The 22,232-nt window shown below is 41.4% G+C and overlaps 1 protein-coding gene and 1 long non-coding RNA gene across 5 annotated transcripts in view; one reads left to right on the plus strand and one right to left on the minus strand.

Moving 5' to 3' along the window:
- LOC147261724 (uncharacterized) overlaps positions 1-11,631 on the plus strand; it is a 34,606-nt gene extending 22,975 nt beyond the window's left edge. Inside the window, exons 5-6 of the long non-coding RNA XR_015115838.1 lie at positions 9,335-9,420; positions 9,793-11,631. This is a non-coding gene — a long non-coding RNA (uncharacterized LOC147261724). The remainder of the gene's footprint in view (positions 1-9,334; positions 9,421-9,792) is intronic.
- Positions 1-22,232, minus strand: part of astn1 (astrotactin 1) — a 304,706-nt gene that overhangs the window by 225,221 nt on the left and 57,253 nt on the right. For all 4 annotated transcript variants that reach the window (XM_086203885.1, XM_086203887.1, XM_086203888.1 and 1 more), the window contains exons 3-5: positions 9,814-10,064; positions 9,300-9,442; positions 7,446-7,595 (exon numbers count right to left, since the gene is read on the minus strand). In XM_086203885.1, coding sequence (XP_086060011.1) covers positions 7,446-7,595; positions 9,300-9,442; positions 9,814-10,064 — 544 coding nt within the window. The remainder of the gene's footprint in view (positions 1-7,445; positions 7,596-9,299; positions 9,443-9,813; positions 10,065-22,232) is intronic.

The following is a 22,232-nucleotide window of genomic DNA, read 5'->3' on the forward strand; positions in this document are numbered from 1 at the left end:
TAGTTTTCCGATCCACTAAATTACATAACTGACTGGTCAGGACTGCAGTTTTATGTTTAGTCGCTCTGTATAATAAGAATTTGTTGGATCTCATCTTTACCGCTCTATTTCTGCGTGATAGCTCCGTATGGCTGTGTTGAAAACAGGTGTCAGGAACCGTGATCTGAAATGGATTTATTGAAGGATATCAATGGGTGTGAGGGTCAGTGACATGAAAAAAACAACAGACAAAATATGAATTAAATGGCAAATGACACAATGTGTGAGGTGAAGCGTATGAAATCCTCTACAAGTGGACCACTCGGAGTGTCATATTTTATTATTTTTTTCCTGTTTTGCATTTATTCATTTTCAATTCACTGAAAATATCAAAGTAATGGCCTTGTGAAATTGCTATTATATTTCAGAGGGAAAAGTGCAGGGTGGAGGTAAAAACATTGGATAATCCACGGCTTTGTTTGGAAAGATAATCCTATTTATACCTGTTTGCATTTTGGGGAGAGACATTTTGAAATTTTCCCTTGAAGCGTGCATTTGTGTGTGTGTGTGTGTGTGTGTGTGTGTGTGTGTGTGTGTGTGTGTGTGTGTGTGCGTGCCTTAAAGCTACAGTATGATTTTAAGGCTGATCCAGAGTGTTATGCTGAACAAGCTGCTCCTTCTGTACCCTCATAAAGCATGTGAAGTGAGAGCTTTCCATTGGAGGCTTTAGCTAAATTTAGAGGGCAAGTATTGAAGCTTGTATAACAAGAGTTAAAGTGTGTGTGTGGCGGGGGGGTGCAAACCACAAAATCTGTGTGTGTGTGTGTGTGTGTGGGGGGGGGGGGGGTCCTTCAAAGCAAGAAAGATTTGCTGCCTCAGCGGGATAAACGTGAATGGGAATAGAACTCGTGCTTATGTTGCTTAGTGACAACAGCTTTAAAAAATAAATAAATGAATAAATAAAAATCCCCCAACCAGGACATAGAGTTCGACGAAACTATGGGGAAGATCCCTCCGAGAAACAATGGCGGACTGTGTTGGCAGGGACGGAGATGTGTGACAGACTTCCTCATGACAGCAGCTTTTCATTATGTTGCTGTTCAAAACAACGCTGCACTGAAGATACGAACGGCTAATGTAAATATCGCTGACAGCCGTGACTATCTGACTACACAGATGTTGGCGTCGCGGCGCTTCACAAGTGGGACGGCATTTCTGATGACACCATTGTTTCAGAAGCATTTCACACAACCGATTTAATAATAGAGAAATATTCACGACAAAGTTAAATGTCAGGAAACAAAGCCCTCTGGAAAATGTTTGGGGGATCTATGAAAACTCACATAAAGGCAGTAAAAGAAAAAGGACAATTCAATATCACATATTCTTTAATCCTGGCAAAATAAGACCAAATGATATGCGCATAAATATCATTCTCATTAATGCGTTTCCTCAGATAGTGGCAGTAGCCTTTATTATATTTCTACAATTTCATTTGGCAGACGTTTTTCTCCAAAGCTACATAAAACACAAGCGAGAATTTCGACTGGAGGAAAAGCCTTCGCTTCAAGTTTGATGGGCTGCAGGTGCTGCCATCTAGTGGCAGAAGAAGTGCCAGTTTTTATGTTTTTCTTTTTTTCCTTAATATAATTTAGCCACAACCAGCAATTCACCATCAGCAATATCTTTCAACATTCATTCATTTACCTACACAGTCGGGACCAGGTTTTCTTTTTAATATGCTAGCGCTGATACCTGCTCACATATTAGTGCTGCTTCTGCACTGGAGCTGTTTAAGGATAAAAAGAAAACAGAATAAAATGTAAAATGAAGAAGCACAGCCATGTTAACTTTGCCACTCCAAGTTAAAATATAGTTTGAGAATGTATTAAAATGATGGATCTACTGTCAAGCACTAAAACCTGACACACGCCAGCTGCAGACATGAAATATTGCAATCAATCAGAGCGGCAAACTGACCAGACGTGGCCGTCACCGTGTAACACATTTGGGTTTTGTTCTTTTGCGTTGCCGCACACGATCACCACAGAGACGGATCCGCCTGTGCTGTGGGCTGACTCTCACCGGCCAACGCAGGGTCGTCTACAGCCAGAACAAACACAGCCAGGGTGGCTGATTAAAAACCGCGCTCCGTGCCACGGACGGAACACATCTCCAGTTTGTCTCAGGCTGTGTGTGTGTGTGTGTGTGCGTGCTCATAACATCCTCCACAGTGTGTAAAAAGTGTGCAGCTGACTTTATGTTAATATGTGTGTTTGTTTGTCACTGCAGCAACAGTGGAGATGAAATGGTTCCTCTGCTTTAGAGGTATAATATTCTTTAATTAAAGTGGCAGTTATGTCATTTTTGTAGCTTACGGCTCTTTCTGATGGGTAATATAATAACATCATTCTTTCTTAACCTTCAAGTCCTTGTAGTTGACCTTGACAGAAATATCTGTCACATTTTGATCATTGAGATTCAACGTGTTAAATCATTTTTAGCATCACAAGCCACAATTCCTGATACAATGCTGTGGCAGAGTAGCCAGAATCTAGTTTTTACGAATTAGAAAACAAAGAGAAGCCCGGAAGCTGATTGGGTAGCTTTGTAAGTGAATAATTAAAAGTGGATTAAGCGATCATGAGATGAAAAGTTAAGGGATCGCTAAAATTAGTTATTCTACAGGGAAATAAATACCTACAGTGAATTTTAATAGCTATCCAATATTTGTAGAGATATTTGACTTCAAAACCAGGAAAAAAGTGCTGAGTGAACAGTTCAGGTCGAATGGCAGGAGCGTGAGTCGTTAAGTGGCGTTTGTTTAAGGTCGAAGAATATGTGATCTGTCAAATGTGTGAGAGGAAGAATTGATAAATGAAGGTTCAATAAGTAAGATCTTCTCTTTTCCTCTTCTGCTGGGAATTCCTGCCACATCCTGTTTGTCTGTCCTCCGTCACCTCTACTTCCCGCGCTGTCAGAACCCCTTTCATTCACAGTTCTGATGTCACTCCACCTGAACCCTCCCACCACACACACACACACACACACACACACACACACACACACACACACACACACACACACACACACACACACACACACACACACACACACACACACACACACACACCTCCTGGTTCAGGATGACCATGGAAGGCATCTGCTCCCCTGCACCTCTCCTCCATCCATCCGGATGTTCCTGAAGACTAATCAGAGGAGTTCCATCTCCCTCTGCTGCCTCCACGCCACCCGCACCACGAGGTTCCATCCTACAAGCTATTTTCTGAATCTGTACAATCTGTCACAGAAATATATCAAATATTGAATGGATTGCCATGTCTATTTTCTCCTTTTTTTGGGCAGGCATTCCAAAATAATCAAGCAACAGCCAGTACAGTATTATTGAATACCTACGCATTTCCTGCTGCTTCGTGAGGGTGGGGCTTGTGTGGTGGTACAGTTAAGCTTATATTGTTGCCATGATTGCAGGACGATGAAGTCATTTTACAAAATGATTTTCCAGAAAGTTTTAAGGTATAAGTTTTTGGTCATAGCCAGGCTACAAACTGATGTCACGCAACAGTCAAGTTCCATGTGATTATGGCTTTGTGTGTAGAAAAACTGAAAAAAAAAAAATAAAAATCAATTTGTAACCAATTAATTTCAGTATAACCAGGGTTTTATGTGCCAGAATTTTTTTTCTTCCATTCACAATATTTTATTTATCATTTGTGCTCATGTCTGATGACCTAAACTGGCAAAATATTCAAAAAAATAGCCACAAATCTTCTGAAACTGTACATAGTTATCTATTTAATACTTGTGGTATAACTCATTAGATTTTCACAGGTGAAAATCAAGCCAACAAAGCACCTGAACAGAGCTCAGACGTCAGGGACAGCCTGGGTGCATGGGGGGGCATGAAGGACACAGGGGGCTACAATGCGTTAGTTCTGCACTTGAATAACTTCAAGTGCTTCAAACGAGTGACAGTGTGTCTCCCCCCTCAACAAGAAGAGGCCTTTGGGGGAGGGAGAGAGAGGAAAGCCTTACATCTTCAGAGAATATGAGCACAGGTTGACCCGTCACCGAAATGTGGAGCTGAAATTGACTGAATCTGAAGTCTCCCACAACATCAAAGTCAAAATGAAAAACAAGGGCGACAGGAAGATTTCCTTCATCAACGTTTGAAAATGTTCAAATTTGAGAGGAAAGTTCTTTTAAGTAGTTGTCAGAAACACAAAAAGAGACGGGAGGCGTGTTTCATTTCCTTCAACCTTCCTCACCAGGACAGCGCCGGGATTGTAACGGTCCGACCCGTCCCCGCCCGGCTTAGAAGGGAGAATAAAACTGTCTTCTGAGGAATTAGGACTAAATGGAACACAGCAAGTATTCATTACACAGAAGGTGCTGCACTGAACACTGTCATGAAAACAAGACAGGACCTTCTTAATATTCACTGTGGGATGTTGACCCCCGATTCAGCATGCACAAGTACCTCTTATAAACCAACAATAAAAAAAAAAGTTATTATGCCCAGCGAGCTGAGCGAGAGAGGAACACACCAGAATGACAATTTTCTCTCACAACACATCAATAGTCAAGAGGATGAGGGAGCACAGCAACAGGAACAAGTGAAGAACTACAATCCAGAATGGCAACTTTAAGAGCAGCAGTTATATAATCAAAACAACCATTTAGTACTTGAGGGGGGCAACCTTCAGCCAAGTCCCAGCATCATCAGTCCCTCCAGGGAAATGGGAGTCGCATCCACGGATGCAAAATCAGCCACATTCAGTGGAATACGCAGGAGCTTGAATATGTTCAAAATTCTTGCGCTTAAGTTGGACAAAAACAAAAATCGGCAAAGAGTTGGATCTGTATGTGCCACATCTGTGAAAACATTCCTGTTTACATGTTAGCTGTAATATTCCCCAAAACAAATATTCTTGGAGGATGAACAACAGCTCATGCAATCAACTGGTTTGTTGCTAGGCAACCTGGCTTAACTTCCAGTTCATATAGCTTGTATTAAACTAATTCATGAACATAAATACAAAGGTAAGAACAGTACAAGTAACCAACAGTCTCAGATGTAGAAAGCGAATGTAACATCATTACGTGAACAGTACTTCATGGGTTATAATTGTGCCCCTTGACGTCCAGGGCATCGTGACAACACGTAAACCTTACACAGGCATTTGTTGAAGAAAAGCAGTTTGCATTTTTTTCCACAAATCTCAATTTTTACATCAAATTTTACAAGTTGCAGCGATTTTACTGCCAAACGAAAAAAGAAAACAAAGAAAACCCAAAAAATTCCACAAATTTCATCTGAATTTTAAAGAAAATCTGCTGCAGATAAAGCAGCAAAAATTACCAAAAAAACCCCAAAACCAAACCCTCAGTGGAATCCTGGAGGGACTGAACTCTGTCAGAGATATTGTTTTTCATCGTCTTACCACAATCTCTGAACTGCTCTTCATTGAGGCAAAAAAGGGGTGTGGCTTATCTGTAAAAGTTGCATCACGAGGGAGTCCTCGTGGTGGGCTGTAAGTCATCGGTTTAGTTTGCTGATCCCAACACACCAGTCCTGTTTTAAAACTAAAGACAAACTCGCTTCTTGAGGAGAAACAACTGACTTGTTAGTCAGATAGGAAGTGAAGATGCTGCCGGCAATCTACCCCCCCCCCCCCCCCCCCCATCTAGAAACAAGCCCATGTTTCCTGCCACTGGTTCTCTTATTTACTCCTGCAGTATATACACACCAGACTAGTGTCACCACCTTAGTTCCAGCCCATAGCCTTGCCTAGTCGACAACAATAGCGTCTTCAAACCACAACACACCTACATCACAAGTGTCCCATCAACACTTTCAGCCAAGCCATAACCCCAAAATAATCAAGGTTCACAACCCGTCTCCGATAGCGACGTGACTGCCACTGAGGTGTGAGGACACGCTCAACTCTGCTGCGGCTGCAACTCAAAGCTGTGGCACTGGCGGGAACCAAATCTAAAATCGCATCAAATGCATCTAGGAATTGGGGTGCTTTTTTCTTTGCTTTGCTGGAAAAGAGGGTAATTGCTGAGGTATTTCTGCTCAGGACTGGGTTGATAATAAAGGAGCAGTGCAGCCAAGCGTAGAGGAAGATGAATTATAATGTGAGGTCAAACTGGAAATGTTCAAAATGACATTTTGAAAATGTCACCGCCTTCTTTTTCTTCTTGTTTATCACAATGGGGTAATATCTCTCCATTTCATCTGGTGTAACCTTGCTCTTCATTTCCTGTTCTGCTCAATCTGGTGCTGTCACAGCTGGGGGAGGGGGGCAGGTGAAAGTGGGGGAGGGGGGGGTGGAGATATAAGATGATGATGATGATGATGATGATGAAGATCATGATGGTGACAATGGATTTAAAGTACTTGCAGTTGTTACTGAGTGAGGCTGACAGGAATTTAACGTTGCAGGGGAAGGAATTTCACACTAAGCGTTTTTCACTGATTTACTGTGCTGAGCTCATTAATCTCTCAGGGATTGTTTAATCTCAGTGTCCTGCAACTAATTTAAATTCTGCTTTTACTTTCCATGTTTATCCAGCAGTTAGAATTTAAAAAAAAAACAACTATTACTTGGGACTTTAAGGCATAACTTAGGTTCTCAGTGATTAGAGCTGTGCGCTGACATCCAGCGATTCATTGCAATTTCTTACTGAGGAGCTGGATGCAGATCCCGAATCTCCAGAGATGCTTGAAGGAAAAATCCAGGATGTTTCAACATCCTTATTATGCCATGTGGTAAAAATGATCAAAGGGACCAAAACTATTGACATTGTGGCTCTATGGTTGATGCTAATCATTCTTTATATTTGGTGCAGGTCCTTAGAGTTGCAGTCTTTTCGTAAAAAAAGATTTGTTCATCTCGCTGGTATAGAAAAAAATAGGCATTAGATCCAAATGTCCTCTAACTGAGAAATATGTGATATTACCAATGGTGCATGTTCATGCATAAGTGTAGGATTAAAAAATAAATAAATATATATATATATATATATATATATATATATATATATATATATATATATAAATGCACATAAATGCCCACAAGTTGTTACTGCAATAGAAGATACTCAACGACAGTATATTAGTTTTATCTTTTTGTACTTTTACCATAAAAATATAATTAAATTAAGCCTTTTTTTTTTAATTGTTAATCATTTTTGAGACATGGTGGTACTGGTGGCTACGAGTTATATTTACTCAATATTTGCTCTACCTAACAGTTGTGCACACCAAAGGGTTAAACTTACTGTATCAGTAGTTTTTGGATCTAACACTGAAACCATCATCACTAAAAGTGGAGCAGCACGTCGCGCGCTGCTGCTGGTGGAGAGAAGCTTCAGTATGGAACAGTGGGTTCCTACGTTCTCCTCTATCAGTCACCGGGAGACAGCTACTCACTCACCGCGGGTGTTGCTGGAGAGACGTTTGCGTTGGCTGGTGGAGGTGTTGTGGGGAAGCAGCGTGTTCTGCTGGTGGTTACTGTCGATCGGACTGGTGGCGATGATGTTGTCTTTGTATTTGTTCATCAGCGCCAGCTTGGTGTTGTCACTCACTGTGGAGAAGCGGGATGTCATTAAGGACTCAGGGAGAGAAAAGTCACGCGTGTCCAGAGTTCCAGCTGAAAGGTTGCTGTCTAAACATCAGAGATGAGCAGATGCTGTGTTGCTCTTAGCTGGATGAGAGTTAGTTATGACTTAATTCCTTTTTTTTTTAAACTACCAAGAAGAACAACAACAAATCAGCATATCGTGTGTTTGCAATAAAGTTACAATTTTCTAGAAATCAACCCAATATTGACACCAATCAACAAAAATATTAGAACCACTTGCAGGTTTTCCTAACACCCTTAAACTCATTTAAGAACTAAAATCTGATCCACTTCCACTGCTCTTGATTTTATTTTACGATTATCAGCCTGACAGTAGCCTTTCCTCAGTCTTATCAGCTGTATTAAATTACTGCTAATAGAATATTTCCCACTGCTGCGATTTCATATTCAAAGTCAAACAAATGTTCATCCGACTAAATACAGGGTGTTTTTTTTTTTCTTACTGTGAGGAAGTCAAAAGAGAAAATGTGTTGCTAAAGGCACTAAAAAGTGATATTTTAACATGAAATGACAACATGTGATGTCAGTGGCGTCGCTCGTGGTGATGAACCCACAGAGAATGATCTTCACAGAAGGGTTCATTAAAGACGCACAGTTGGAGAACGTAGCGGAGAAATTAGCAGCTAAACGCTGTCTTTGTTTGATACAAGCAACAACAACAACAAAAAACTTTAAGAAACAGGAGAGTGTGTGCGTGCGTTGGAGATCCTGTTCGAGTGTGTCAGTTGAACAATGGTTGCATGCGCGTGTGTGTGTTTGTGTATAGTCTAAGCTATTTGTTGCTGAATGAATGCTAGAACCCCTTAAGGCCAAATTTCCTGTGTCTTGCAGCTTAGCCCTGAAGTTAGCAACAGCTCCCAACAAGTGAAAACACAAGTGTATTTAGAATGATTTTCTTTTTCCACAAAGAAAGGTCAGGACGGCCCAAAGAATTAAATTAAATCTTCATCATTTGAACCCGGACCTCAGGGCCTTTCCTCTGTGTGACCTCTCTCCAGTGTTTATATCCTTCAACATTCCATGCATGGACTGTGGCCTGCATTTTGCATTTGCCCAGTCGGCGACATTAACAATCATAAATGCGTAATGCAGGGGGTAACTGTCCTTGCATCACCTCTGGGTGGGCTGTTTGGACTTTATAACAGGATGGAGCTACACAGTACACGTAACAAACCTGAGAATAATATATACACTCCATGTTCTCTGAAATATAGTCTTTGCAAGCACTTGGATGGACCAGAGAGGAATAAACACCCTGCGCAAACTTGATTTTGAGAATCTTGCGTCACTTTTCTATTTTTTTAAATTTCAATTTAATTGCTTTCAGGAGAAAAATACGTTATCCCTGTATCGAAGCATCTACATTTACTCTGGCGATGGCTCCCCACATGGATGAAATATCATATGATAGAATATTCAATTAAAAATCCAATTTGTTTTCTGTAGTTTCACACTGATTATTTCAAATGATTGCAACTGTGTTACAGTAATTATACAGTTTCCTGCAGGGAAAATAATCTCATTCTCCAAAAAAGTAGTAAACAATACACTTTTTTTTTTATATGCCTGTAGAAATAGTTTCAGTAGAATCCTAATTCCACAGCTGATACAGTAATGAGTGTGTTTGTCTGTGGGTCAGCATCCTACCCGGTGTCAGGTCCATGTTGTTCTTGTCGTTACAGCCTTGGAGGGAGTCCAGCGTTCGGGTGACTTGGCTGGCAAATTCCTCGCCACCGTTCATACATTCCCGCTGCAGATGGTGACGCAGGTCGGTGATGTCGTACTCGTACCTGGGGGGTGGGGGTGGGGGGTGGAATTGAATTAGTTATCTATTCTGAATCAGTATAAAATGCCACACATGGCTGACGTGGTAGATGGAGTCTGGATCTCACAGTGTGACTGGATCTAAGGATAGGAGGGCAGTTTCAGAACCTCATGCAAATAAAAAATAAGTGTGCCGTTCACAGTTGAGCTCATTTTACCTGCTTGTGTGGTTTCAACTCGTGCCGCCTCTTGATGCTGCTGTAAAATCTGGATTGACCAACCTGATGATTTATCTCAATAACACAACCCATTTACTCTCAGCTCCTCCATGTGTTTACTTGAACGACTGTGTCTTACTCCATTCCCTCACATCCAGCCACACAAACACTGCACGTACCCATCCAGAATGGGAGTCTCCCGGATACTGAGGGTACCGCTGGAGTTGGGCCCCTGACCCCTGGAGTTCCTCAGGCTCTCCCGGGCCTGGCCTCCCATCAGCACCGAAGGGATGTAGTGAATCTCATTAGCCGCCTCTGCGCTGGCGCTCTTCTGAGGCTGAGGGATACGACGGCGTTTACACCAGCGTCTGCGGGTGTAGAGGATCAGGACCAGGCAAAGGATGGACAGCAGAAGGGCGATCATCCCACCCTGGGGGGGAGGAGGCATTCGGAGCAGAGACAGGAGGGGGGAAAAAAATGTCAGAGAAGAACAAAGCAGGAAAGGAGATGGAGAGTCAGAGGTGGAAGCAGAGTCAGAGAATGTTGCCAAGTAGAATACAAATCAAAGTCAAAGCTGTGATGCCAACAGATGCAAGTTAGAGACCAATAACACCTCCAGTGTTTTTAACTGACAGGCGCTCTTGCTGTACTGTGAGGCCACTTCACCTTGAAGGGAACTATGGGGATGTGGAGAAGGCAGTTCCTGGATGATGTATCCTAATTTAAAGCTACGTGGTACTACTTATCCCTCGTGATTTTTTTTCCTTTTAACCACTTCTGAGGTCAATGTTCAAATTGTTAAAGCAGCGCTTCCTTCATACAGAATGTCTTATTTCTTTCTATCGGGGGATGGAGAGCAAAAAAAATGAATCAGACAATGAGAGATCAGCCAAAAAAACACAAATCCTTAGTAGCTTTTTCTCTAAAGTCAAATTCTGTTGGCTGCCTCCTCTTTTCTTTTTCTCTGAGTTTGATTATACTTATTCATAAATTCTTGCTTTGAGACATGTCTGAAAGAAAGCATGTTGCGTTGCTAAGACTCGACAACTCATCGACGAGCTGTTAGTGTATGGTTGAAACGAAACAATGTCACAAATGTACGTAAATGTAATTTTTTATGTGATGAAATTGTGCATGGAATCTACGTCTAGAACCACTGTGTTGAAGCATTTCTGCTCATTATTATCTATTCTTTTTTTCTATGATTTTTTTTTAATCATTCCTTTCGCACCTTTCAAGACCAGACATCACAAAGTGGTACGCAACTAAAATGTTAGAAGATGAAAGAGCAAACAAGAGCAGCAGACAATAAAGGCAGAAAACCAGATATAAATACAAGAGGTGAAAAGACAAAACTGCAATTAGCTGACACCAAATTTGGCCTGCCAAATGCAGCCAACCAAATAAATAACTAAGTAATTAAAACCAGGCATAACGACGATAATAGTCTAAACCACAGGTCACTAATGGTTGCCCTGGGTCCAGACCCCGTGGCCATCCTTTCCAGACCCATAAATGATTTTGATTTATCACATCCAGCACTGGTTAACATGCCAGAAAATGAATAACAGCAATTTCATACATGTGATGTAACTTAGCCAATCAAAGTGCTGCGTTTTGGTCAACACTGTGCCCGGATTTGACAAATGAGGAGAGGAACGAGGTGAAAAGTTGAAGGCTGGACTAAACTCGGAGAAGAAATCAAGTCAGAGAAGAGTGGAGACGTCTAAGAAAAGAGGGCAGCAGAAACCGAGCTGAGAATCAAGAACGGACAGACTCTTACATGATCATTCACAGTGAAAGAACTGAAGCTCCTCGCAGAGACAGAAGCTGCAGCTCTGAGCAATCATAGTCACTCAAATCTGATCTGAGGCCAAGACAACAAGAAGTGGAAGAGAATATGATGAGATTTCTTTATGATAAAATTAACTGAGACTGTCAGGATGTGAACTGGTTACAGACTCAATCTGCTGTACTTTTCTTTAAAATGCATAAAATAAAGCACTATATTCTCACAAGCCCTTGTGCAGTTTTTCAGTTTCATTTTGAAATGAGAAAAGAACACTTACATGTCTCAAGTAAAAATAAAACACACACAGGATCAGAAACATTGTTGATTTTTTTCCTTTTACTACGGTAGCGACCAGGTGACATCATTGCACATGTGGCAGTGAAGCATAACACATGAGATGTCATGATGCTCAGATTTCCCTTTCAGAAATTTCCTCTAAGTGAACCTCTTTGTATTTTAATTGCAAATGCGGCTCGACACAAATCAAACTAGACCAAAGTGAGTCCAAACAAATGCTTTTGAGCTGCTTTTTGAAATTCTTCACAGATCTCCAAGTGCCATGGGAGAGAGTTCGAAAGTTTAGGTTCCGTGCACTTTTTCAGTCTTGAGCCTGCAGCGATCGGAGAACCTGAGGTTTCTACTGGGTTAATGTGGCTGCCGCAGGCGGACCCTGAGACCACAAGGGTCTTGAATTGAATTCTAAATTTGATGAGACACCAGTTAATGCTACTTAGACCCTCCATTAGGTATGTGTTACTAAGACAGGTGAAGAGGAGCAAATAAATGCATGAGCAATCATCTGTGACTCATCTAAATGGGAGCAGAGATTAGTGGTGTAAGACTGGTGCCCGGAACCACAGCGGCGCCTCTTACAGGGGGCTCAATAGCACCGGATCAAGAGCAGATACTTCACCTCCAGGATGATGACGGGTCAAGATGGGAACCACTGCTGGTCAATATTTGTCTGTCCAAAAACAGTCTTCCTATCTTAAATCGACTTAAAGTAATCAATATAGGAAGAGGAAGCAAATAAGTCCACCTGAAGACCGAGCCAGCCAATCAGATCTGATTAGAGAAATTTTAATCAAATGCCATTGAGAGAATGAACGTTTTCGCCCAAAGAGCGCCGTAAGCTGCCTAGCAACCACTTCCTCCATGACCTGGACTCTAAAGGTAACCTAGAGCAACACAGTCTTTAGATGAGGAAGGGTCAAGACGTACAGTATGTTTTGTTTTGTTTTCCCGCTAAAAGTGGTTGAAGAGCAGCTTGTTGGAAATATGCAAGGACGGGACCAGATGTCAATAACGTCTTGCTGATAGAGGGCACACGAGGACTGGTGGAATCAATAACAAGGAAGCGGCTCTAAAGTCAAGGGGACAAGGGGAGGTTTTCATGGGACCAGGCAGTCTCTCCTGTAGAGGGTATGTAGATGGATCGAACACATGTTGGGCCACGTGCAGGTTGAGTAGGTTAACACAACTAAAAGCGCATTTATCCTGAAGTATTGCCAATATATCATTGAATTCTTATAAAAGACAGACATAAAAGAAAAAAGGAATCAGGCCGTTGCCGTAAAACAACAGTACATCAAACCTAAACAAAACATAAAATGGTGTTGCACCACTGAGACAATGAAAACATTGCCACGTGACAAAAACATGTGCTGAAGGTGATAATTGTGGGTAAAAAAACAACAACAACAACAACAAAACAGGTTAGCTTGACAGAGTATCACCAGGATGGGTCAAAGTCAGGTGATCATTTCACTATTTAATTATCATGACTTATTCTAGCTAACCTGAGTACATTGACTTGAATTGTTGCTCCATCACTCAGATCACCGTGTTCCTAGAAATGAACAAAAACTGTTCCGGTTGAAATAAAATGGAGTGATTCATTGAGAAGTTGGCATCGCTGTTCCCCTCCAACACCCGTGTGATCACGAGGAGCCGCTGACAACACGGAAATAGAGGAAGAGTCACACGGAATACAACTGCGCTCGCAGTGTGTGAAAACACAGGAGGCAGACGTTGACTGTGACTTTGAATATCAGCTCACACATGCAGGAAGCGCTGATGCCAGGCGACTGGGTCAGGTCACATGACCACTTCTGTTTGGCTCCTTCTCTTTTTGATTTTAATGACTTATGAGACACTTTGGGGATTCTGCAGCAGGGTACGCTGTTGTAGGGGATTAGACGCGTCACAAGACGGACAGATTAAGGGTGTTCGGCTCTCCCTTGAGGACAGGTCAGCGGAGGGGACGGACGCAGAAACCGACAGAGGACGGGTCAACACGGGGGACATAAACCAGAGAGAGGAAGGAAGAGGGAGAGAGGGCACACAGGAAGGAGAGAGATAAGTTGTTAGTTTTAATATCAGCCCATATCTCTCCATGAATAAAGGCAATGATAGCAGATTTCTGGGCCGTTTCATTTATCTAAATCCATTATGTGCAATTTTAGCTTACTTAGAGGGATAGAGAGGGAGAAGTGACAGGAAGGAGGAGATAACATGCAGACATGATCATAATTTGGATTAAAATACACAGCGGGTCGTGTACATTATGTGAAATTTACCGTTTTATCCTATCTGATACCCAGCAGGGAACTGAAATCTGGTAAATGTCAAAAAAAAATATGAGAATGTCAAAAAAATGTGCCTATGGAGGCAGACTTTAACAAAAAAAAAAGCAAAAAAAAAAAACACAGAATGAATCACTTCCAGCCAGAAAACTAGAAGGTCATTTAAAATGTGAACAAAAGAAGTGTTGTAACAGTTCTCCCTGCAGTCTGCTGGTCCAGATCCTCACAACTCTGTTAAATATCAGTGGAGGAATACAAAGTAGAGTTTAAACTGTTGTGAGAAATGGTCTTGCAACAACATCAGTGGAACAGCGGTTCAGTGAAAATTAGTAAAGAGCAAGAAAACAAATTCAATTAGACGTACATTGTGTGCCACTTCGGTAAAACACTCAGTTATGGAAAGATAAGCAAAAAAAAAAAAAAAGGAAAAAAAGACTTAAAATATGGATTTTAATCAGCAATTAACATAAAAATCTCTTTTCAAACATTAAGATTTCAGTGGCTGAATGAAAATGGGGATTTCAGTTGCTCATATTAATTTAAACTGACAAAAGTATAGGCCTATTTGCATAAGTTGTTTATTTAATCTGCATAGTCAAGGACATTAACAAATGACACCATTATATGGGCCACTTGTGCAGTAAATCAGCATGCACAGTGGTCAAAAAGGAGAGCGGAGTCATTTGGTTTGTAATTATTCAAGTCGCAGCACTTTGAAAGTCACAGATGAAGTTGTCATACTCGGATCAAACCACGACTGTACACTACGCTATTGTTCCCTACTGACAAATGACACTATAAGCATTAATACTTAAAGGCTGCACTAATCACTCATCTGTATGAATGATGCATAAGCATGCGTAATGTGACAAGCATCAGTCATGGTGACAAAACAGAATTATCACACACTCTGCAGTCTGCTCTGCCTTCCCTTTTAGGGTCTTTTGGCTCATTATGGTGGTTTTTATGGCCTGCAGCCTCTCTGGATCAGCGGAGCCCAAAGTGGGGAGAGTGATCGTTTATTCAACAGATGGCTGACAACTCCAAAAGAATGGCAGTAGCCCTCCATGTTTGCGCGCTGGCTTTTCTGTCAGACCTGTGACTGATTGAAGGAGGCAACATTAGTGGTCATCAGCGGGGGAATCGAAAGACGGGGGGGGGGGGGGGGGGGGCATGTTGGCCCTGGTGAGAGTAACACTCAACAAACCTCGCTCTAAGCTGGAAACAGGAGAAGACACAGAAAGAGAGAAAACAAGGGGTACCAGCAGAGCTACAAGCCTTTGGTGCCTCGCCCTTAAGAGCATTGGCCACTGGTGGCTGGCTGTTTTTTCAGTGAAGAAAGATGTGAAGACATCAGCTGAGAGGTTAGTATTTGATTAAAGAGGTGAGTGAAGGCTGATAACCCAGCACTTATAAGCCTCTCTGCTTTGCTCACCAAACAAGAAGTCACTGGAAGCTTCCGGACAGAACAATCAGGGTCTAATTCCGTCCCTGTGACTGGGAAAGGTGTTACACACCGACTCTGGCAGACATCCAGGACTCGTAGCTACATATGGAACTGGTGGGAGGTGGTGTGGCTCTCCGATGATCCGGTGTAGACTGACTGGAAAGTAATGAGGTAACCGCCAACTCTGGAATAATGGTGCTGCCGTGACACTGAAACAGGAGGTTTCATTGCTTTTAAATGTTTGGAGAAGTTCTCATATTTACTTTGCATTAATTTCCCAAAATACTAAAGTGATCAGTTTCATATGTTGCATTTTATCATGATACTTTTCTATGAAAAAAACATGTTTATATGGACTTGTGTTGCATGAAATGAGGTTACATAAAATCTCGACAAATTAATATGAACATAAATGCAAATCTCAGATTAATAAAACAGGAGGAACAATGAGAGGAGGAAAACCAAGGAGTCCAGCCCCCCCCCCCCCATGAATACATGGGAGTGGGGATTTGCTTGAATTTTGCATGATGAATTCAAGGCCCTGCTTGAGAAAGGAATTTTCAAATTAGCCAACTAAAATCAAATCCATTTGAAATATTTGACATTTGATATCATCCTCTAGTTTACTCAGGGATGAATGATACAATAGCGCTTCTTTGACATACATACTTAAAGGGTTAAAGAATGTATGTCAAAGAAGCGCCATTGTATCATTCATCCCTGAGTAAACTAGAGGATGATATCAAATGTCAAATATTTCAAATGGATTTGAATCAAATCTACCTAAGTGACAAATGTAGACCATCACCCTGCATTAGCCCCCATGCATTGGGGGGGGGGGGGGTCAAAAGAGGAGATATGGAAAAAAAACTGTTTAATGTCTGGCATTAGTAGGAATCCAAGTGAGGACTAAGTGGTCTATATCCTGTAATAGAGCCAATAAAACCGAAGCACACATCAGACCATGCCAGTGCTCCAGCTCTATAATCCACTTACTAACGGATGAGGATGATGTTATAATGGCACCAGTGCTTCTTATGACTTACACTCATGTCATGGAAGTCCTGAATGGAAGAGCGGGAGACATGGCCTTTCTCAGTCTGACAGAGCAGCCATGGGATTAGAGTTGAGCTATCAATCTGCCACTTAGCTTCCACATGCGAGGCATTCAGACGCAGGAAGGCATAAAGATCTCCATCTAACAGCTACGGAGATAGCAAGAGGAAGTTCACAATCAGGATAATAAACCTGATCAGAATCAAATTGATCAGATATGAAGACATGGATGTAGGACTACGGATTTGGTCCAGTCCAGGGTCGGGCCTGCCTTCCAGCCCATGTGAGATGGTAGAATTCATCAAAATCCATCTCTTATTTAGAAGAAATAAAAGTCTTGTAGAATCTACATCATCAAGGAGCTAATTCATTTTTGAAGTCACTACCGACCTCAGAGAGGCAAACACTGATGTCACCATTTGTCTTCTATCGGCAGAGCGTGAATTCTCTAAGCAGTTTTATTAATCGCTGCTGGAAGAGATCTCAGAGAAGGAATGTTTCTGCCGAAGCTTCTATATTTGAACTTGTTCCACCAGATAAAGTCAGTATTTTAGACTTTATTTAAAATTTACTCAGATTTATACGATTTTCTTGCAATACCTCCCCCTCCTGGTCATTCAATCTCTGACGTATCCATGAAAATTACATCAACTAAAAACAGACACTAGAAGAAAAAAAAAACACAGGTGTTCTGATTATAACCTTCAGTATGCAACGGTTTACAAATTTAATATTTTATCAGTTTGGGGGGGGGAGGACTCAAGCAATAGATTGACAATGCTAAATTATTAAAAAAATATTCCACCTTAAATTCTTTCCTGCATCTGTAACTGCGCTGCAGTCTTAAATCCAGGGTCAACGTTAATGAAGAATTAAACCTAAATACCTCTAATGAGACGCAATTTTATTCGAAATGTTCGGTTTAATAACGGTGGAATTTATGAGCCATTGGTGATTTTGACATTGAACAAATGTGAAGGCTCACACAACCGCCGTTTCCCACGCGTCACAGCCGACTTTCTACACAAGAAATGAGTATTAATGACAGGAACAGGTGAAACCATCCAATTTAATTAGGTGATCTAGCAGGAGGTCGTGGCACGGCATGCTGAGAAACCACCGCTTTGACGTATTTGACATTTGTAATTGAAATAGTTAATCTCTAGGGAGTAATGAAATTGTTGGTTGTGAAATTTTTGTTGTATTTTGAATATATATATGCAACAAGACGTTGAAAATGTTGGGGAAAATATCAATATGCAGGTTTTTTTTGGGGTTTTTTTAAATTCTTTTAGGACCCAGTTTATTTGTCTGATCATCAAGAAGAACGATGATCAAAACACTTTTTTTTTTCCAATTCAAACGTATTTACCAGCGCTGCAAAACACCACACGAAACATTTTCACACCGCTGTTTGAGAGACGGTAACACATTAAATCAAGTTAAAAACAAAAAAACAAAAAAACATCTATGGGAAAATAAAGTTTCCACAACATGGCAAAGTCTGTTAAGTGCAGTGAAGATGCAATAACAAGCAGGTTTTCAGAATCTACCTTCAAGATAAATACGCAGATCTATTTTGAATAAGCACTCCTCCTGTACGAGTGTCACAATGTTTAAAAGGTGAAAAACTGTCGTGGCACAATACTGCCAACATGACAAAAATAAGAATAATAAACTTTTTTTTTGTGTCTGACTTTTTAAAGTTTAAGCGTTTTGCATCAAGGAAACAAAACACGTACAGAAACAAGTATGCAGTCCACATAAACACAAACAAACAGATGAAACGGACAAAAATTGAGAGACGGCTGAAATAGAGAGAAATAAAAGCTAACAGATACACACATACAGATGAACCGTATACACAAAAACTGAACGAAGTGGATACAGCTAAAGGCAAAGAAGAGGACACTGAATTTATAAAAAGGCAAGCATTCAGTTTACAAATGAGTTTCTAGCCTCCGTCTTTGAAAACAAACCACAGATTCAGCAGATCTGGCGAAAGATGGGAGGCAGTTTGAGAAAACGCCCTCACCTCTGTTTTCAAAAACACGGGTCGGGATCAGATGAGGTCAACAGCTAGAACAGGGTCTTGCTAGTTCTGCTGATCAACAAATGTGGTCCACACGCGTAAGGCTGTGTGTTTTCGAGGTCATGTGGAAGGGGGAGCCGTTACAAGTTTTATTATAAGGGGCGCTTCCTCAAGGAGAAGAAGAGGAAGGATAGACGCACAGTTTAGCCGAGCCAGGAGCTGTTGGACTCTGTAGTTTTAGGTCAGTGGGATCTGAACGGGGTACCACAGAGGTCCAGCAGTAGCCCACACCAATTTGATGGGAAAATACTAAACCATCATTGTTTATTCAACATGAATTCATATTGTTTTTGACTTTCACTGTCTGAACCATGCTGTGTTATATTTGCTCTTCTATAAAGGACTGAAGTCATCGAATATTCTAATCATGTGCTTGCTGTCTTTTTTTCCAATACCATTTCTCCAGTCAAATCCATTAATGCCAATTATGTTCAGTTCTATTCTCTTTCCCTGTTGTATATATGCTTCTCCGATTAAACATTCATCTTGCTGTAGGTGCACGTCTTAGATTTGAACACTTGGCTGGTTTATCCTTATTCTGAATCTCACAAGGCACGAATGTTCAACTGGTTTCAAGCAACTTTCATTTCCGGAAGTTTCATCTGCACAAACGCAGAAACTAATTTTTAGACTCATCCAGGTGTAACTAATACATTTTGTGGCAGTGAATGAGAGGCAGAAATTCACCACATTTCTACAAATACTCTGAAAATGAGAAATGTGAGGTGGAATATAAGGAAAAATAGCTTTTGGTGTTTCTGCATAAAGCCTCTGATATTCAATTACCATTAGAGATGGGAAAGTGGGACGATTACCAAGTCTCTTGGTTCAGATAAGACAGAATATTTTGTCCAAAAGAACAAAATGTCAAGCAAATTAAATTGACAATCACACTTTTATATATTTTGACCTACAAGGGAAGGACATTTTCACACACACTTGGGTAACATTTATCAGACGCTCTCTTTTTTTTAGACATCCTGAAACAGAAAATCATTTCACTGCAGGATGAGAACGTTCTTTGCTTCCTTTTGCATTCATAGTTTTTCTAAGTTGTTGTGTGTTATTGACAGTCATTCCATGTCTCCCTTGATGATGGATGATGAACATTTTTGAATTAACCAAAAAGATGAGGAGTTGGGAAAGTGTCTTTATTTCTCAAACATTTGGGTGGCCATGAGGTCAATCTTTTCACATCCCATCTTTCAAAGTTTAAGAAATTAATTTGAAGCGAGACGTCCACGGTTCTCTCTTTTTTTTTTTCAGTAAGTGTGATGTCTCTTAAATTTGAAAAGAGACAATAAAGCAGCCGACTAACCCGTACCCTTTCAGAGCTCCTGTGCAAGTCTGATTTATTAAAAGCATGCCGTCTGCTCTGTAAGACACTGGCCTTCACTAAAATCCCAACACAGCAGAAAGTATTTGATGCAGATGCCATGTAAAGGTCTGACTGATTTTTTTTCCTGTGTGCTCACTGAGGCACAGCTTGAAACGCTTCACGAGGCCAGAGAGAGGAAACATGGACTGAGCATCACAGACTGTGACCTCTACTTTACCGCTATGAAACTAAAAACAAATTATTAAATCAACTGTTGGATAAAGTTGTGGATGGATTTTGATAAAGTTTCATTTAATAGAAGTTGGCCTGGAGAACGGCCGATTACTGTGGATGACAGCATACGTTGTTAGCGTTCATTGCAGCCAAGCTAACAGTCAGTCATCCAGTGGGTTTCTGGATCTTGCTTGTCTGACATTTAAAAAAATCTTACAATTAGTATATTTCTCAAAATTGTAGCTTCAGAGAAATTTAAAGGGAGCCATTCACCGGAGCTGATATTGATAACAACTACACACGTAGCTTCACTCATTCCCATCCTTGTCCAGCAGCAATATCAAGATATCCAGTGTCCAATGTTTCTGTATCCATCCAGCTTGAGTCCAATATTTTAATATTGAAATAAAATAACCTTCATTATGCTCTCCCCGCCCCCAATTCGACATTTGATACATGTCAATAAGAAACATTAAATACTAAACAATGCAGTTTTTCCAAGTTTCTGATACAATTTCTGCATGTTTGTGGTGCTCTGCTGCCTGAATCAGACATTCAGCAGCAGTACCAACAGGGCAGGCTTCAGGGCTGTGTGCCTTCCTTGCAGCCCATGGGGGAAGCTGGGAGGGGGGGAAGCTATGGATCGGTTTGTCTCACTTGGCCGGCTTTTCAAAAACACAGCATGCTGTGATGCTCTGAGAGCCGCTCTGGTGGCTGAGATTCAAGCGAGGATACTGCTTTACAAGTGGTCAGGGTCGCATTGATTTAAGGTTTACGCGATCAATGCTATCAACGGCGGTTTTAGGAGGGTCAGGACATGAATATCAATATGTCATGAGCTGAGCTGTGTCACAATGACCACCACCCCCCGACCCTCGTAATCTGGCACTTGATATTGTTCTGTGCGTGTCTGCCTGTCTTTCCATAATGTGGCTCACATTACAGGTTCATGCAAAGCTATGAAATTATGAGATGTGAAATGAAGTGGTGCTCAACCGAAAGTACTGCTTTACTCAGCCAACCAAATGCAGACAAAATCAGACAAAATACGCACACTGTTGATAATAGAGAGAACATCACGCATATTTCAGAGGAGTTATCAAATTTTTAAAAAATCAATCAATAAATGCAAGAAATCTCTAAAAGTCTGACGATTCACACAATAAAATTCTTTCAATCATTGCCATACTTGGCATGTGCTCCTCTGAGGAGGTGCAGGCCTGAGTTAGAGGTGCGGTGGAATTTTCTATACATCCCTCCATGCCTGCACAGGCCAAGAGGTCAAATTAGCCTCTACCACCTTCCAAACACGGATGGGAGACGTATAATCCTCCCTCCCACAGCGTGAGCAGAACTTCAAGGACCGGTGAGTGATATGACAACAGTGACTTTCAAGCTGCAGTTTTGTGAAAATATTAGTAAGAGGGGAGTACTACAAGTTACAGCTTGACTGAAGAATGTGCTGCTTTTGCAGCAACCAATCATTGCTCACAACCTCTGTGGGTGCAATGAGTGCTGTCTGTTCGGCCGTGTTCAGCCTTATTTTGGTATTTAGAATGCGGGTAATCAGAGCGCAAAGAAGCCGCCATTAGACACCTAATTAATCATAGGTGTGTGACATCGTCAAACCAATCAGAATGCAATGTGTCATTCCTTTTCAAAGTTCAGGTTGCACCAGGACTTGGTGTGTTGCTATTTCAGTGGTGCACGCATTTCAACTTGGGAGATGTGAGCGTATCTCATCTGAAGAATTGGACCTCATGGTGCGCAAGCAAATCTTACACAGGAGCAGAAGGAATCCACCCAAGCCATCGGAGCTGAAGCAGGGCTGGAGGAAGGTGCCAGCCCATGTTTCCAAGCTATCTGGGATCAGGAAAACTGCACTGCAATGCCGCACATTTGCTCGCTGATTGATGTGCCCTTTAAATAGCACTCACACAAAGCGCCTTTCACCAAAGACCAGCCTCGTCTTGATCTGTGGCACAAATATTTTCCCATGTCCCAAAATAGCATTATGACGTGGTTGTACCAGACCACACCCCATGAAAATGAGCAAGCACTTACCAGCGCATGT

Source organism: Aulostomus chinensis, chromosome 5, assembly GCF_037954235.1.
Source record: "Aulostomus chinensis isolate RoL2024-O1b breed Wild chromosome 5, RoL_Achi_v1.0, whole genome shotgun sequence".
In the NCBI taxonomy this organism is placed as follows: domain Eukaryota; kingdom Metazoa; phylum Chordata; class Actinopteri; order Syngnathiformes; family Aulostomidae; genus Aulostomus; species Aulostomus chinensis.